General features: G+C 33.6%; 2 protein-coding genes across 7 annotated transcripts in view; one reads left to right on the forward strand and one right to left on the reverse strand.

The window, feature by feature from the left end:
* Nucleotides 1–268: 268 nt before the first annotated feature.
* The window catches only part of LOC125070192 (hillarin), a 57,205-nt gene continuing 38,220 nt past the window's right edge, over nt 269–19,253 (reverse strand). For all 6 annotated transcript variants that reach the window (XM_047679927.1, XM_047679930.1, XM_047679931.1 and 3 more), the window contains exons 5-15: nt 5,986–6,102; nt 5,374–5,573; nt 4,223–4,445; nt 3,216–3,442; nt 2,867–3,085; nt 2,561–2,769; nt 2,293–2,423; nt 2,043–2,186; nt 1,621–1,734; nt 1,117–1,294; nt 269–649 (exon numbers count right to left, since the gene is read on the reverse strand). In XM_047679927.1, the coding sequence (XP_047535883.1) occupies nt 513–649; nt 1,117–1,294; nt 1,621–1,734; nt 2,043–2,186; nt 2,293–2,423; nt 2,561–2,769; nt 2,867–3,085; nt 3,216–3,442; nt 4,223–4,445; nt 5,374–5,573; nt 5,986–6,102 (1,899 nt within the window). In that variant the 3' untranslated portion in view covers nt 269–512. The remainder of the gene's footprint in view (nt 650–1,116; nt 1,295–1,620; nt 1,735–2,042; nt 2,187–2,292; nt 2,424–2,560; nt 2,770–2,866; nt 3,086–3,215; nt 3,443–4,222; nt 4,446–5,373; nt 5,574–5,985; nt 6,103–19,253) is intronic.
* On the forward strand, nt 16,078–18,001 carry LOC125070193 (probable methylcrotonoyl-CoA carboxylase beta chain, mitochondrial). Its single transcript, XM_047679933.1, has one exon. It carries the CDS (start codon nt 16,116–16,118, stop codon nt 17,787–17,789), a length of 1,674 nt encoding a protein of 557 aa, XP_047535889.1. The 5' UTR covers nt 16,078–16,115; the 3' UTR covers nt 17,790–18,001.

The raw sequence follows: 19,253 nt of genomic DNA on the forward strand, positions 1-19,253 counted from the left end.
AATTGCATTAATAAATGAATATCTTAATGGACGGGTTTTATTTTCTAATAATATCTACATTTGGATATAATTCTTATATTATTAAAAAAGTCTTCTTGCGACAGCGGCTCTTATTTAGTTCAACATTATTTGATGAAATAATTACAGAAAAATCTAGAATGTTCCAAATTGTAATATATTTCCTATTGTATTCAAATTGATGGGGAACTATTACGTATTCGGTAAAACATAATGGAAAATGCGTACTACTGACCATTTTTATGCACTGATTGATTATGTATAATTTTTAATTGGTTTTTTTTTTTTTTTATAATCGGTAAATCCAGACTATTTTAAAATGGTCAAATTTACCACTACTAACATTTATAAATTAGTTAATAGTAACCCACATAACATTTTTCATTACGGAATTAAGGACGGAGTTGAGTTTATTCAAAATCCAAAAAAAAATATTGAATTTTAATATTAAAATTTAAACGTCGCTTTTCAAAATTGTTGATCGTAAAGGCACTTTAATTTCTCTTGCTACTGTTGATGAGATATTTGCAGCAGTGAGTCAGGAGATGTTTCTCTTTTTCCGTTGAACCGTTCTGATGGATTGCTGTTGGTCCATTTCGTTCCCTCGTGTAGATGTCCAAACCATATTGACCTAAGACAAAAATACTATGTTGTTTATACAAGAATTGATTAATTAGTTGACACTGTTTACTAAAATACATCGATGCCCGAATCAAAAACTGCAATCGTTGTATTCAAATAGCTATAAGTTTACATGAATTTTGTAAAATGATAATTTTAACTATTAAGAATTTTTACATATATTTGGATAAAAAAAAATGAAGTTCCATTTTATTTGAGAAGACGAATTGTATCTTATACATTTATAATAATTTTCTCATGCCTGAATGTTGGTGAAACTCGAAGGCTAACAGAAACACCCCTTAATTCCAAAAAAATCCCACATTATGGGGAGTTTGTTCCCTCATTCGCATACTCTGTGTTGAAACTTTACTCTTCGACTGAAGAGTAGAGGTATAGTTAGTGAAAATACCAGAGAGATCGAACGCAGGACCAAAAACTTTATATACTTTCTGAAGCACGGAAGTGTTAACGTACCTTCTTCGGGGAATGTAATATAGAATGTGACGATATCATCCGACACGTTCTGCTGCACGTATTTCGAGAGCCGCTTCTCGTCTACTCCGTTCTTATGAAGGGTCGCCATGAAGTCCGCCAGAGGACGAGACATACGGAACTGGATCTCAAGTTCTCGACCCGCGAATACTAATGCCTCCTGCAATTGATTGTGGGACAATGATTTAGATTCAAGTCGTTATCAAGTTCACTTTTGTGCAATAGACTTAGACACGTAGCCGTGCTAACTATCAGCATACTTATGAATGTTGTTTAGTCAGTGGATAACTAGTTGAGCATTGAATTACCTCCTTCTGTCATCATTATTTTACATTCGAAAGAAGAAGACATTGTTTAATTAAGAATAAATAAACTACATTATAAATATAAAAGTTTATTTTTGATTTGATTTGAGAATCTCATCAATTAAAATTGATGGTTTTTCACTTATCGTATAGGACATATTAAATGAATGAAGGATTTTACCTGATGGGTTATGGGAACCAGTCCAAAGAGTCTCGTAGCTTTGGTTGGACCCCATTCTCCGCTTGCACAATCTGGTAATGGTACCATGACGGTCTGCAGTTCCGCGCAACATATCTGTAATAAATTACAATCCTTAAATGTTCAATTATTTGGAGAAGTTATTTTCTATTGGAGAAATAATTTATTCTTGATGTACAATGTACATATATGTATGTGTATCAAGTGTGTAAAAAATTTGGTTTTCTCGGTTAATTTAAATACTTTGATGCTCATCATACTTTTTTCACCATTAATCCATTTGGACTTTGTCTTTGAAATTCATCTTTTTATAGAAACTACTGATTGAAATTAATTAATTTTGTATATTTTTTTTTCAAACTAACAATAGATAATATAGTAGACAGCGATTGACAAATAATTACCTTAAACTTGCAAACGCTCTTAAATTTCATTGGTTCCCCGGTGAGGTACTCGCGTGGGGTCACCGCGTTGGCGAAGATGTCGAGTAAGAAGGCGCCGCTACACGGAGCGTGCACTCGGAAGGATACCACATTGCCTACCACCGACTGAAAAACAAAGATTATATTGTACAATTTTAAAATTTATATTAATTCGATCATTAAAATTAATTTAGAAAAACTAAATTTCGAATAAAATTGTATTAAAGATTACCTGCATGACAAATCTCTTCAGGCTCACGCCATCAAAGCCGTCTCCCTCCGTGTCGTAGAATTTGAGGTTGTAGTGGAATATCAGTGAGCTTTGCATGTGTGCCGGCATTGCTATGCGCATAGTCGCCGCACCTACACAATGATATCATAATATTAATAACGGTATTAAAAGTTACCTTAACAGTTTCTTATTTAAATGTCAGGGATAAATTGAATGGTGTACTACCATTAGAAGTTTTGGGAATACTAAATTAAATCCGGGTACTCACCAGTGGAGTCAGTGTACATCACAGCTTTAGTGTTAGGGTCACTGAAGTAGAGGCCGTATCGGAAGAACAGCGATCTGACGAATGGCAATTCTTCAAAGTCGTGCAGCGTTATGGGTGTTTTTAACAATTGCCAATCCGGCTGGAGCGGGTAGAACTCGTAGATAAATTCTCGTGGATCAGTCAAAAAGTAATGATCGTCGTATTCATATCTAAACAAATTAAAAAAAATATATTTTATAGAAAAACGGATACTAAACATGATTAAGTAGTATGTATACCAAAAGAGACTTATATAACGATTGCTACCTCAAACTATCGCTCTTTCCTCGATTCCCTGGTTTAGGAGCATCCTTGGCGTTCACTAAATGCCGAGCTCCCCAATTGCACTGAACGAATCGCCAAGCACCCGCCACATATACTGCGTTCCAGGAGTTACGGAATCGGTTATCCTCAAAACGGACGCCTGGTTGGTAGCCCGCTGATTTACTGTATCCTTTGATGACAACGCAATGGAGACCTGCGTAACTGTAAAAATAAGAATATCATGTTTTAAATAGCAAACATTTTAAAGTTCATAATTTCTTATTGATATTTAAGTTTAATAAGTAATATATAGGTACATAAGATTTGTTAGATTAGATATAAATAACATTACCTGCACAATCTCTTAAACAGAACATGGTAACTTTCTGTGCCGTGTTTAATGCCTCTGAGCAGACCGAGAGGCGAATCTCCTCTCAAATTATCATCGAACTGGATATTGTTTAAGTTCTTCACTGTGATCCAGCGGAATATCGTACGAGCCTTCTCCACGTCACTTGCACATCTCCCTACTAATTGTCGGACGAGGTCAGTAAAGGTCTTTTGGTCTTCTTGCGCCACCTAACAAAAAATAATAAAGTATTCGCAGTACAATTTATACAATACTTATAAAAACTATGTACACAAGACAATTCTTGTTATATTTATTTTTATTTTAATAAAAATAACGATGCATCGATCAGTTTTCGATGATAAGAACTAAATTTATAATAATTTTCAATGAACTAGGCAACGTTTCATGTTTATACAGTCCTTTATAAATGTTGGTGATGAAATTATTTATGTTAATTAAAATCAGATGAACTAATTAGACATTACTCTAAACGGTTATTGCTCGATGGAATAATTGACCAATAAACGTTCAGTATTCAGACTGATTACTAAAATGACTTTGGTCATCATTCGAAGCGGTAAGTCATTCGTTCATTTATTACAGCCGGAAGACGTCTACGGCTGGACAAAGGCTTCCCTCAAGGAGGTTGTGGTAAGTGTTGGTACTTGGTGGTAGGCCTTTGTGCAAGTCCGTTTGGGTAGGTACCACCCACTCATCAGATATTCTACCGCCAAACAGCAGTACCCAGTATTGTTGTGTTTCGGTTCGAAGGTTGAGTGAGCCAGTGCAACTACAGGCACAAGGGACATAACTTCTAAGTTCCCAAGGTCGGTGGCCCATTGGCGTTGTAAGGAATGGTTAATATTTCTTTCAGCGCTATTGTCTATAGGCTGTGGTGACCACTAACCATCAGGTGGCTCATTTGCTCGTCCGCCGACCTACAACATAAAAATGAAAATGAAATGACTTAATTATTGTTATAGGATGAGCTGATTTTTAGTACTTACCGAGATGGCAATCTTATCGACGTCTGCAAATTCCGCCGGATCTGTATAGATATGGAATTTGGAAACAAGGGGAGGTTGTGGAGCCGGCGCTCTCGCTGGGTAAGGAGGTGCTTCTTCCCCATCTAGGTAGAGTGATGATGCTGCCATATACTCTGATCTCCGTTCTTGTATGAGCTCCATCATCTCGTGGCTTTGCTTTTCAACTAGGGCTGCTGTTGCCGCCCTGGAGATATCAATTAAATTATGTTATTGCAACAGATGTGAGTTAAGCAAATATATTTACTTAAATGTTCATGCTTCTCGACTATTTTTTGTAATAAATATGTACCTATATATTTTTTTTCAATTAGTTGCAGTATTTAATTTGATTACATAGACTTATGTGCAGTACAAATTTTAAGATATAGTAACCGTTTGCCTGTAAATTTCCCACTGTGTAAAGGGAAGGCTAGGAGATTATTCCACCACTCTGCTTCAGCTTTGCAGGAAGTTTTCTCCGAACACCAGATAATTTATAAACACAATTTAAGCACATAAAAAATTAAGTGGCACTTGCCCGGAACTGAATCCACAATCATTGGTTAAGATTCACTTTAAACCCTTGGGCCATGTCTGTGATTTTGAAGTACAACTGAGAAACATTTGGATCAGTGAGTTAGTTCAATAACGGTTACTGATTTTTAATTTTATCACGTTCGACCGACTTCGCGACAATGCAAAAATTCATATGCACCTTTCGACGAAATCATCAAAAGTTGATTATATTTTTTATCCGATTTCAAAAGTAATGAAAAACCGTAGACCGTTAGTTTATGTTTGTTGTAATCTGATATTCCATTCAAAGCAATATTCTCATGCGTTTTATTTAACATCCGGTTTTGTAAATGAGTTGTAAACGAAAGTAGCTTCTCACTGCGCACCTCTTTCAACTGGCCGCTGATGATGGTGCCATTTTTTACTTGAATGAGCTTGTTTAAATATTACACGTGATGTAAGTTTATTTTCTCTTTATTCAATATTGGTTATATTTAAATTACGGAATTCGTTACTTTGTGATGAAGAAGAAATTACATTTGAATGAGAAACTTGGGATATTCAATCGTAGTGTGATGTCGTTAAAGTTTAATGTTTTATTTGTAATAATATATCACCTTTCGTGTTCCAACATTTTTCTCGTTAAACTTTCTTTCTTCTTATCTCTTCGGAGTGTCATGTTCTTTTCGAGATCGGCTCTCTCCTGCTGATGGCGGAGGGTGAGGGCGCCGATCTCTGCGTCAGGCCTCCGTTTCTTAACCTGCATTTCTTGCTGGAATCTGTTTGTAAGCCTTTCTAATTCTCTTTCCCATTCATCCTAAAAAAAGACGTACTTATTAGCTTCGTTATTACTATCGTGCATTTAATCTAAACATCGAGTGAAGATAGTTAGTATGATTGTTTGTACATGGCATTCTCTGTACTGTAGAAAACTACAAAGCAAAATATATCGTATCTGCAAACAATTTATTTTTCGTTCAATTAAATGGGAATTAAATGGGAAAAAATGGGTTTAAGTATTAAATACAGACGGTACATCATCGGAGTGATTTAAAAAAAAAATGGATAAGTACAGGACGAAAATAATTACGCAATTACCTAATCAAGGGACGCTCGATGAATATGTACATTCTTAGTCAATGAATGAAACCTTATTGGACGTTAATAAAGTAATGTTTGCGGTAATTTGGAACAAATTTTAGGATAAAATTATTTTCAATAATACAGACCTGTATTTCTTCTCTTATTCTTCTATTTTCTTCTTCACGATGTTTCGAGAATTTTCTGTACAAATCGTCTTCTTCCTGTCTATGTTTCATTTCTAATTTTGTTTGTTCATCTCGATCCTGTTGCCAAGGAAATATTTTTTTATAATTATGTATTATATATTATTAACTTTATTAATGATGTTATATATGTACGATTAGATTTTTGTGAATACTGGATCAAACATCAAACGATCGATTAATAATATTTAAACATATGCTTAAAAACGGATGGTAAAAAAATGGTTAACTTCTAAGGCGAATACAGGCGAAAGTCACTATGAGTCATAATAAATTTATCAATTTCACACATTGTTTTTCATGTGACATTATACTTACGAACAATATTTCAAAATAATGGAGTTTTTATACCATGAAATATATGTCACACTAAATGCGATATTAACACGACTTCCGTGACGAAAGGTTACTTGCAAACGATTAGGTATCTAGAGTGTGAAATCTTAACGAAACAGTTCTTGCTAAACTTCGTAGCTATTCTACTATCTGTTGCGAATTGTTTCTAACTACTTACTGTATCCATATAGAGGAGCAGAGAAGGCCGAGTGTTTAAAATAGACCTTAACCGAAGATTTTAGGACAAGCTCAAATAGCACCAATTTCGCTCGAAAATACATCATGATGAAACCCGTATTGGAGCAGTGTAGTAGAATAAGAAAAGCTGTCCAAATCGTCTCATTAAAAAGGAGGGAAGCCCAGCAGTGAGTCATTTGTAGGCTGTTGTTTTCATTAAATAGTTATACAATAACACCTGTTTCGTTGTTATTATTTTGGAATAAAAGCTGGCAACTTTCACTTTATAAACTCATCAATCTTAAAGTAAATATGAATTACAATTATTCGGTCGCTCTGTGACTGTATTTATGTGAAACCTTTACAACAATAGGATAATTAAGGATATAACTTAAAATCAGTAAAAGTGAGAATGACAGAACTCTTCAGCTTCAACTAAATGTTTAATGTTATTTTAAGCTACTTCCACCGTCGCACTTTATTTTGCATAAGCTTTTATTCTACTTTTTATTTTATTGCCTATTAATTTCTGTTGGCGTTCATTTAATTATTTGCTTTTTAATTTTCTAAATCAGTAATAAAGTGCATGGAAATAATTATTACTATGATACAATTCTATCTCAGTGACTATTTAGCGATTATGTAATCTATATAAGGCTTAAAAACCTATGTTATTGTAATTTATTATAATTGTAATGTATTTTTATATTATGTTTAGCTCTGTTATGTACACCCCTACCTCTTTTTATCTCTGTTTCTTTCCTCTACCTTAAGGTTGCCTGGAAGAGATCGCTGTTATAGCGATAGGGCCGTCTCTTTGCATCTTTCTTGAATGTGACTTTTGTATGTGTTTATTGGTGTACAATAAAGAGGATTTTGATTTTGGTTTGATTGAATGTTTGCCATCAAAACCCGTAGGTACTCGTATAAATATCCGATTTGAGTATTGCCTTACTGGCCCTGTCATTTAACGGTGTAGGTTTAGTGAGAATAATTAATTCTGTAGATATGAAACGTGAAAATATTAACTGAGGTCATTAGCCGTAGTATTAGAACATTAAAATTATTGCAAGCCGAATACAACATAACTTGCCCGTATCTTGTTATCATAAATAATACTGTAATTTATCATATTTGTATTGTTAACACGATTTGATAATATCAGTATAAACTAAAATTTTACATAACATGTATCCGATAGTAGTTACGGAATAATTCTGTCTTAGGAATGATTTATGTTGTGGGAACGCGCTGTGAGTAATTCGAATAACCTTTAACATAATATAATGGTTACATCGCTTTGTCGCTGTTTCCGGCACTATGGGAACGTCTAACACCGGCTACATTCCATATCGGAATCCTGCGACGTCATATACAGGTTTACATAAAATACTAGCTGCCCGTCTTCGAGTGAAATAAGTTTTATCCCGATCCCAACGCCACGTACCAGGTCCAATCTAATCCAAAAACCACTCACATACACACAAAAAAAAACCATGAGAATCTATTCAACTATTCAAAAGTAGTTCATTAAAAAATGTTCCGATTTTTATATACATATATAAAGTCTTCTGTTATTTATATATGTAAAGATGGGAACCGATCTGGATTTTCCGTTCGCGTTACGATGGAGATACTGTTCTTTGAGTAAACGCAATACTTTGGTATGAGATCAAATCCATCCTATATAATATATAGGACGGATATGTATATATCGATGTTTAGCTTTAATTATGGTCAAATTAAGTTTACGATAGACGGAAAGACGAAGATAATGAAGAATTTTATCATGAAATATTATCATTAATAATGGTAATCTCTTTACTTTTTGTCCAAATCGTTTCATAGAACTTATATATTTTCATATTCACAAATTAGATTTGTATTTTAACAGAAACAAATAACGAGGCTTAAAGTCGCATTTAATGTTACCAGTAGTGTAGTGATCGTAGGGCCAGTTGGTGCAGTGCACCAGGGCCTCGGAGCTCAGGGGGTCCTCTAACCTAAGCTTTGAAACGTCAGCTCCTGAAGCTAAAAAATCTCGACCCTGATTACAAGATTTTTTTCCTATCTATAATTTTGGAGGGCAATATAAGTTAAAGAGGGGGTGGAATGAGGGGGTGAGGGCCCGATTCTTTTCCTATGCTCGGGGGCCCTTGCCCACGTTGCTCCGCCACTGATTGTTATATTTAATTTGACATCACACCCTCTCTGACTCATTGGTCAAATCAAATAGCGCGCGTGATAGATAGTTGTATAAAATTATCGATATAATTAATTATTGTGACTTAATATTATTAAAATTATATTATTTTTCAGTATAGTATTTATTTAAGATAAAAAGTTTTTAATAACATAATTAAAAAACGTAATATGACAACTTTGACACTTAATTTTTGTATAAATAACCCTTGTAAGTATTTTACCGGTCTCTTTTGGTGGCGATCTGAAGTGTCAACATCTACGAGATACGTAATGTATTTTTATTTTTGCTAGTGTTAGTAAATTATTATTTTAAAATATTTGTGTATAAAAATGATACTAATATTTCCCTATAGTTGTTATTGCTTGTTAAATTATGGATGAATATATGAATTGTGTCTTTTGCAATTATCAATATACAAAGTTAGTATTATATATACAAAGTTAGTATAATTGTATTTAACTAACATGATTGTATTTTTGGACATTGAAAAAGAGTAACTACTGAGTTTCTTGCCGGTTCTTCTCGGTAGAATCTACATTCCGAACCGGTGGTAGTTTTACTTTAAAATAGTTGGTTAAATGACGATAAAAGCCTACTTGAATAAATATATTTTAATTAAGGTAATTGTTTGGTTTTATTGTAATTATTAATTATAAATTGAATAAAAAAATCTAACATCAGAAGTGGGATATGCAATTCACATAAGTACCTACTAATTTTTATTTTTTGTGTTTCAATGGTCTCGTCAACGCGATTCGAGGAGCTGTATCTGGCCGTCACCGTAATGATGACGACGCAGCACTCCGTCTACGATCGAGCAACCAGTGACAACAGTGCGGAAGGCTGGTGTCAGAAGGTTAAGAAACCGTCAAAAGAATTTCGATGGAGCAACATGGCTGTTCCTAAGGCTGGTAAGACCCTAAGGGGTTCCGTTTAAAATGTTTCGAGTCTGGCGCCTTCTGGAGGTCGAACTTTGGAAAACATAGTTGTCGAAAATAGCCTTAGATGATAATAATTACATATAACTAATTGTTAACAGATATGATATATTTGCCTATTTATATTTCTATATATGATTAGGAAGGAAATTTTGAAGTATACAAAAGTTGTGATTGTTAATAAATAAAAAAAAAGATATAAAATCGCTGGGCGATCGTTTACTTGGTGCTTGTCCGACGCACTGGCAGCGAGTGATTGGGTCAAGCATGTCGAGGTAATCGATATAAAAAAAAAATCTGTTTCCGCTGGTCGGTCTTTTGCTTGATGCGAGTCTATCCCACTAGCAGCGGGTGGAGGGACTTGACATGTCTAGGCAATAGGCAAAACAGAAAAATAAAAAGATTTTGTACTATTTGTCGAAAACCCGGACATACAGATAATATTTGTCGGTACGGTAATAAAAAAGATGATAATAAGGAAGTCAATTTTTTAGGAGAACCCAGCCTCAGTCAAAATTAACAGTAGTATCTATTAATAATGTTTGAGATTATAACAGATTCATTAGGTTCTCGTTTAGTACGGAAGTATCCACCTAAAATTAATTCATTAGAAAAATTAGAATTTTCAGACGACTTTAATAAGAAATTGTAACACCTAGATAATAGTATACAGATAAGGATTAAGGATATTTTTCAAAAATATCCATCTGTTTTGAAACCCATTGGAAATGTTAAAGACTGGTAAACTAGAAAACAAATTTAAAAAAAAAATGAAGTTGTGTATTATAGGCCGTATAGATTAGCTCCAATTGAGAGAGAGAAGGTTAAAGAAATAGTTAATGACTTATTAGATAAACAGATAATTAAAGAAAGTAATTCAGCTTTCGCTAGTCCTATGATTTTGGTTAAAAAAAAGTGACGGAACTGACAGAATGTGTATCGATTACAGAGCTTTAAATAGAATAATAGAAAAAGATAGATACCCCCTCCCTCTCATTGATGACCAAATTGATAGATTAGGTCAGAGCGAGTTATTCATATCTTTGGATATGAAAAATGGGTTTTACCAAATACCCATAAGTGACGATTCGACTAAGTACACGGCTTTCGTAACATCGGATGGCCATTGCGAATTTCTCAAAATGCCATTTGGAATTTGTGGTGGACCTTCGGTGTTCCAGAGAGCTATTTCTAAAGCTTTACGACATTTAAAATTTGTATTAGTATATATAGATGACATTTTAATACCATTTAACAATATTGAAGAGAGGGACTTGATTATTTAGAACAAACAATTTTGGCTTTGGATTCTAATGGTTTTACAGTAAATATTAAAAAATGTAAATCCTTTGTTGACAATATTGAATACCTAGGTAGGCACATATCGTGAAGGTGTTAGGCCAAGTGAATCTAAAGGTAGTGCTTTAGTAAATTCTTGTATACCCAATAATGTCAAGCAAGTATATTTTTAATTTACCAATTTATGGGCTTGCCCAGTTATTTTCGAAAATTTATCCCCGATTTTGCTTCACGGACGGCTTGTATTAATAAATTAACAAAAACAAATCAAAAATGGGAATGGGGACCCGAACAGGATGCGGCTAGAAATTATATAATAGATCATCTTGTTTCTCTGTCCCTCTTAGTTATTTTTGATCCGAAGTATCCTACTGAACTGCATACCGATGCCAGTTCCATAGGATACGGAGCAATACTCTTACAGAAAATTAATAATCAAAATAAAGTTCTAGCTTATTACAGTAAACGAACAACTCCTCCAGAATCTAAATATTGCTCCTATGATTTAGAGACGTTAGCAATCTATAATGCCCTAAAGCACTTTAGAGTCTATTTGTTAGGTATTGAATTTACAATTGTTACAGACTGTAATGCGATAAAATCCACCATGACAAAAAAAGATTTGTCACCGAGGGTCGCCCGTTGGTGGACCCTAATGCAAGATTTTAAATTTGAAATTAAATATAAAAAGGGAAAATTTATAAGTCATGTCGATTTCCTTAGCCGCAACCCGATCGGGCTCCCAGACCCAAAGCTAGCTCGTGAGGTTAGTCTTATTGAAATTTCTAATGAAAGAGATATTTCACAATCATGGCTAAAATTGCTCAGCAAAATGACTCTGAAACTCAAACTCTTATCTCAAAACTACAATCGGGTGATTTGGATGCTAATCAATATTTAATTAAAAATGATCTACTTCATTATAAAGTTAGTTCAGATGCAAAACCGAAATTGTTTGTACCGAAGGGTTATAGACTGAATATATTAAAATTATTTCACGACGAAAATTGCCACGTAGGTTTTGATAAAGTTTTGCATAAAATTAAAGATTATTTCTGGTTTCCTAAAATGTTATCTTTTATTAAAAAATACATTTCCCATTGTTTGATTTGTGTCGAAAGAAAAGGACCTTCAGGTCCAAAACAAGGGTTTCTCCATCCCATTGAAAAAACTGCTATTCCATTCCATACAATACATTTAGATTGCAGAGGACCCTTCACAGCAACGAGAGAGGGATACAAATATATTTTATTAATAGTTGACGGTTTTACTAAGTTTTGTTTGTTAAGGCCACTTAAAACTTTAAATACCCAAGAGTTAATACCTATCATAAGAGAAACGATTACAATATTTGGTACGCCACCCATAATTATCACTGATCGCGGAACAAATTTTAGTTCTAATCAAATTAAAAACTTTTTTAGAGAATTATCTATAGAACATCACATGATAGCTACTGGTACACCTAGAAGTAATGGACAGGTTGAACGTTATGTAGCCACAGTAGTTAACATGTTAAGCACTATATGTAACGATTTGTCAGACTGGCCGAATGGGTTATGGAAAGTACAACAATCTATAAATACCACAGTCCAAAAATCTACCGGATTTCTCCTTTGCGCTTACTGATCGGTGTAGAAGCAAATATACCCGTTGTTCAAGCTCGTCTAAACGACATTCTCGACAGTAATAGCTTAAATCCTTACATTGACGTACAAGCTGATCGTGAACTTGCTAGACAACGTTTACAGCAGATTTCAAAAAAAAAATTCAAAGATCGTTTTGATTCTGTCAGGCGAAACAATATAATCTATAATTTAGGTGATTTAGTTTACGTTAGTCAGGATCACAGACGCAATGATAAATTAAGACTGAAATTTAAGGGCCCCTATGAAATTACTTCAATTCTTTCTAATGATCGTTACGCTTTAAAAGGACTCGGTAATTTAAGAGATACTGTAATTGCAAAAGAAAAATTGCGTTATTGGCCAGGCGAATGGGTTGACGAAAACATTGCTGTTGAAAATGCCATGTAACTAAGTCGCATAAAACATTAAATTTTAAATTATTGTTAAATATATAATATAAATAAATACAATTTCGATTAGCCCTTTCTGAAGTTATTACTTGGAATAAAAAGAAAATGTTATAAAATGATTGTTTAATTTTTATAATTAAATATAAAACATTAATGTTAGAATAGTATTAAGACAATTGTTATCAATAATACATAAAACATCTGTTAATAGATCATTTAATTTGATATTAGTATATTATTTTTTATAAAAAAAATTAAAGTTATATTTTTAAAATACAATTCTTACAAAATTTTATTATTGAATCTTTAATTTGATATTTGCACATTTTTTGCTATATTATTTTTTTTCGAGTTATAAATTTAAATTGGGTAGGTTGCTGGTAGGCCATGATTTGGTGCTGATTAGTTACTCATCCTCCAGCGGGTGAATGGAATCAGTATGTCTATGTTATTGGCTGAAACCTCGCTGGTAGGCCGTGATTTGGTACTGGTTAGTTACTCACCCCCAGCAGGTGAATGGAATCAGTATGTCTATGTCACTGGCTCAACTGTTTCGCTGTTAGGCCTTATACTTGGTGCCAATTATCTCACAAGCAGCGAGTGAATGTGATTGGCATGTCTATGTATCTGGCTCAAATACAAATCTTATATAATATTTCAAAATCTAATTCTCGCAATTGTATGAGAAAGAAAAACAAATTGTGCAAATAACAAGTTAATGTTTCAATCAAATGAAACGTAAAAAAATCTTTAAATTGTTACAACTTTTTTACAGTTATTCCTTTTGGTTATTAATACTTCTTTATCATTTTTGTTCCACTATTAATTTCAATTATTCAAGATTGTCAACTATTACGATATTTTTATTCGAGTTGTCCTTCGTGGACGAAGTACTGTCAGTATGGCCGTGATAGATAGTTGTATAAAATTATCGATATAATTAATTATTGTGACTTAATATTATTAAAATTATATTATTTTTCAGTATAGTATTTATTTAAGATAAAAAGTTTTTAATAACATAATTAAAAAACGTAATATGACAACTTTGACACTTAATTTTTGTATAAATAACCCTTGTAAGTATTTTACCGGTCTCTTTTGGTGGCGATCTGAAGTGTCAACATCTACGAGATACGTAATGTATTTTTATTTTTGCTAGTGTTAGTAAATTATTATTTTAAAATATTTGTGTATAAAAATGATACTAATATTTCCCTATAGTTGTTATTGCTTGTTAAATTATGGATGAATATATGAATTGTGTCTTTTGCAATTATCAATATACAAAGTTAGTATTATATATACAAAGTTAGTATAATTGTATTTAACTAACATGATTGTATTTTTGGACATTGAAAAAGAGTAACTACTGAGTTTCTTGCCGGTTCTTCTCGGTAGAATCTACATTCCGAACCGGTGGTAGTTTTACTTTAAAATAGTTGGTTAAATGACGATAAAAGCCTACTTGAATAAATATATTTTAATTAAGGTAATTGTTTGGTTTTATTGTAATTATTAATTATAAATTGAATAAAAAAATCTAACACGCGCTTAGGCGGCATCCTGTTACGCACTTCCGTATTTTCGAAATCCACAGATTTCAGGAAAGCGAAAGTTAATAAGATATTATTATTTTTGAGGATGTCATAATTTGTAACCTTTACCATTGAATATGGGATAAAGACAAGCAAATGAAAATATCCGTTTGAATTGCGATTAATCTTAATTTCTAGTCACGTGTCATTATTTCCATCTTGCAAAAGTCATCACTTGCGATTCATCCACATTCTTAAGGATAATAATTTATTACATGGTAATGCGATCTTTGTAGTCATATCATAAAATTAAACTTGAAATAAGTACTGTTTTAGTTACTTACATCATATTATATCTGTATAAAATTGCTAGCGCGATTAATATTGATGATAGTGTAGAACACTTATCTGATAATTAATCCCGAATAAAACTAACTTATCATTCGGTAAAATAATTATAGATCAATTGAAATATTACTTATACTAAGACACTAAGATTTAATTTAAAAGGAGTTTATTATTATATATATAGGTAGGTAATGTATTAAATTGAAGAAAACCTTAAAAAAGTTCGTAAGAGACTAAATATTCTAATTTGAAATCATATTCACCTACGAGATACAGTTGTATTGAATCATTATGAAAATTATTACTACGTCACATTGGCACCTGTTTGATGGCTGTGTGTCGCCCCCTCGTGGCGGTCATCGAGAGTAAAGTAAGTCATTCACCTTTTGATTGTTTGGTATGATACGACCGTTTGTTCGTCCGTACGTGCCGCGCTCTCTCGATATAATTAATTTAAAATATTCTATTGTTTATTACTCGTGCAAGGTGTAATGGATGATGATTTGATATGTAAACAATTAATAAATACCACACACAAGTCCGTGTTTTAATAGCTCTACTGTGCTCTAAGGATAGATACTGCGTCCAAGAAAAATAATTTAAAAATTAAATGAAATTAAGTACGTTCTATAATTATCCTTATTAAACTGTGAATACACACGATTCCGTTCTACTATTATTGTTGTTAAACTCTGAATCAGATTGCCTTTTCTCTTGTAAAACATCCTAAATATTAACTTAATTAATAAAATTTGAACGAATGATAATTTATTCGCGTTTGTAAACTTGCAGTCTTTAGTTTATACAAGTTTTATTTCATTCACTACATCGAAAACTTACGTAATAACCACCGTAACTAGGGCGTGTTATTTTATTTGCAATTTTATATGCGTTTAACGTCGGTAAAACAAAAAGCGTGCCATTGTCATTTACTTTACTGCATATTATTATGCAAAGGCAGAATAAGACGTGGATTGTTTGATAATTTGTACGCGTATGTAAATAATAAAACAAGGCGTTGATAATTCAAAGTCGTTTAATTATTCGAATTTTTATCAACGAGGGTCAACCCGCTTGACGAAACTGTATTCGTACAACTTAATCGTTCTGATAACTGTAATTACATTATCGTCAGTTGCGAGCAACAAACTCGCGCATCGGTCGTGTTAAATGCATATATTTTTAACGCGAAAATGCTTAAATTAGTAAAAGGTTTACGGCGGTTGAATGTAAAGTGCCGGCAGTACAGTTATGCTACAGTAATAGGAAGCGAGCCAAACAAAAATGATCCTTACTTTCAAGAAAATAAGACAAAAATGGAAGAACTCGTTGAAGAACTTCGTCTGAAAACAAATGACGCTATCAAAGGCGGCCCTGAGGAGGCGGTAAAAAGGCACACGGCGAGGGGAAAATTGCTAGTGAGAGACAGGATTAACCGGTTAGTCGACGAAGGAAGCGACGTTTTAGAACTAAGTACATTGGCCGCCACTGATATGTACAAAGGTCAGGTTCCGAGCGCCGGCATCGTTACTGCTATCGGTAAAGTTCAAGGTCGAGACTGCATGATTGTTGCGAACGACGCTACCGTTAAAGGAGGAACTTATTTTCCTATCACCGTCAAGAAACACTTACGAGCTCAGGCAATTGCACAGGAATGCCGACTTCCTTGCATTTATCTCGTTGACTCGGGTGGAGCTCATTTACCTGACCAAGCGGATGTATTTCCGGATAGAGAACACTTCGGCAGGATATTTTATAATCAAGCAAATATGTCTTCAGAAAATATACCACAAATATCAGTTGTCATGGGATCTTGTACGGCTGGGGGTGCATATATTCCGAGTATGTCCGACGAAAGTATTATAATTAAGAACCAAGGTACAATTTTCTTGGCCGGTCCACCATTGGTGAAAGCGGCTACAGGTGAATCGGTTTCAGCCGAGGATCTCGGAGGTGCTGACCTACATTGTCGTCAATCTGGAGTAACGGACCATTATGCTCAAGATGATGAGCATGCCTTACACTTGGCTAGGAATGTCGTTGCTAACTTAAACTGGAATAATGACCAAAGAACGAGAGTACATGTTCCAAAAGTCGATAATCCATTGCATGATATTGATGATCTACATGGTATCGTGGGGGCAAATATACAAAGGCCTTTTGACATCCGTGAAGTAATTGCTAGAGTAGTTGATGGCAGTAGATTCCATGAATTTAAACAACTATATGGCGAGACATTAGTATGTGGCTTCGCGTCTATATATGGACATTCCGTGGGCGTTATCGGTAACAACGGAGTTTTACAATCGGAAGCTGCTCTAAAAGGTTCGCATTTCATTCAGCTTTGCGCTGCTCGCAAAATACCTTTGCTGTTCCTTCAAAATATTACCGGTTTTATGGTTGGAAGGGAGGCCGAAGCCGGTGGGATTGCAAAGAATGGCGCAAAAATGGTAACAGCAGTAAGCTGTTTCAAAGGACCTAAGATAACCGTTATAGTAGGAGGTAGTTTTGGGGCTGGTAACTACGGTATGTGTGGTAGAGCGTACTCTCCAAGTTTCTTGTACATGTGGCCTAATGCCAGAATTTCTGTAATGGGAGGACCTCAAGCCGCTACAGTCCTTTCATTAGTAGCCAAAGAGAAGGCCAATAGAGATGGAAAAACCTGGACAGATGAAGATGAGAGAAAAGTCAGAGGATCTTTAGAAGCTCAATTTGAAAAAGAAGGTCGGCCATATTACAGTACAGCTCGTCTTTGGGATGACGGTATAGTGGCACCGAAAGACACGAGAAAAGTAATTGGACTCAGTTTATCAGCTGCTTTGAACGCTCCGTTCAGAGACAGTAAATTTGGTGTTTTCAGAATGTGAAAATGATAAGTTTGAAGGACAACATTAAATGTGTGATAATGAGTGCTATACATGATAACACTGTTTCGAAGTGGTAATTCTGTTACATTTTAATGTACTCGTGATTTGTACAACGATTACGTTTATCAGTGGTGATAACAAACAACCGAAGTTTTTATTTTTATTTAAGATGAAAAAAACAGACTCTTCACAGGATTCGATTGAAAGAAATGTATTTACTGTTATTCTTTGCTATAAATTATACGAAATCTATTATAAAAATCGAAGTTTCATTACGGTGACTATTAGATAACCTTAATCTCAAGCATGATGCTTTTATTAAGGACATTCGTCTCATTAATCAATTTGGATCAATGTGAATTAGAAACAACATGACGAATAAATTTCGACTTTAATATCTAAATAATAAAGTTTAGTTTACAACAACGTTAGTCAGTGCACGTTTAGAGAACAGAATTACATCGAGAACAATAAGTGCGATAAAAACAATATCCGCCTCTTATTAATATGCAAATTAATACGACCTGTGAATACAGCTCGTTGAGTTCAAGTATTTTTAGTACGCAGATTATTTAGGAACAGTGTCAATTGTAATGTTTTTATACGCGTCGTAATGAAAGTGATTGAATAATCTAAACCGTAAATATAAAAATTGATGTTAGTATATTTACGATTAGACTTCGACACATTTGACCGAATACCGTGAAAATTGGTGTATATGTATGTATTATTTCAAGAAGGTTTTTATACTATCTACGTTATAATAACTCGCCACTAGTTGGCGCTGTAGCACGCAACCATTGAAGTATAGACAATTGGTAAAACACAGTAAATCACTGAGACATAATAAAGATAGCCGCATTTTCCTAGTTATTAATAAAAAAATATGTTGAAATTTTAAATACTGGAGTTGTGAGACAATTTTATAACACATGTTTTATTTATTTTCATTTAATCTTTCTTGTAAAAATAATTGTTTCTCATTCGTAAATAGCACGTTCAAGCATATTTCTTCTGATTGAGTTGTAACATTTGGACAGTTGTTATTAGCACTTGCGTGTATATTTCTGGTAAGGGAACATCGAACATAACATACATATATAATTGTATTTAACTAACATTACTGTATTTTTAGATGTTGAAAAAGAACTACTGAGTTTCTTGCCGGTGCTTCTTGGTAGAATCTACATTCCAAACCGGTGGTAGCTTTACTTAAAATAGTTTATTAAATGACGATTCAAAAGTGCTTGAAAAAGCCTACTTGGATAAAGTATATTTTGATTCCGCGAACCTCTTTACAAAATTTAAAGAAACAATGAATTTTTGAACGGGCTTTAGTTATTTTGTTTATAAAATCAATGTTATAATGACATATATTTGACAAGTTATTGATACATATAACAATTATGATTATTTTTTTATTGGTGTAAATAAAATTATTACTCGCACATACAACGCTTACAA

This window comes from Vanessa atalanta, chromosome 17 (assembly GCF_905147765.1).
Source record: "Vanessa atalanta chromosome 17, ilVanAtal1.2, whole genome shotgun sequence".
In the NCBI taxonomy this organism is placed as follows: Eukaryota; Metazoa; Arthropoda; class Insecta; order Lepidoptera; family Nymphalidae; genus Vanessa; species Vanessa atalanta.

Coding starts and splice junctions, on each gene's coding strand:
- LOC125070193 (XM_047679933.1), top strand. CDS start 16,116: ATGCTTAAATTAGTAAAAGGTTTACGGCGGTTGAATGTAAAGTGCCGG.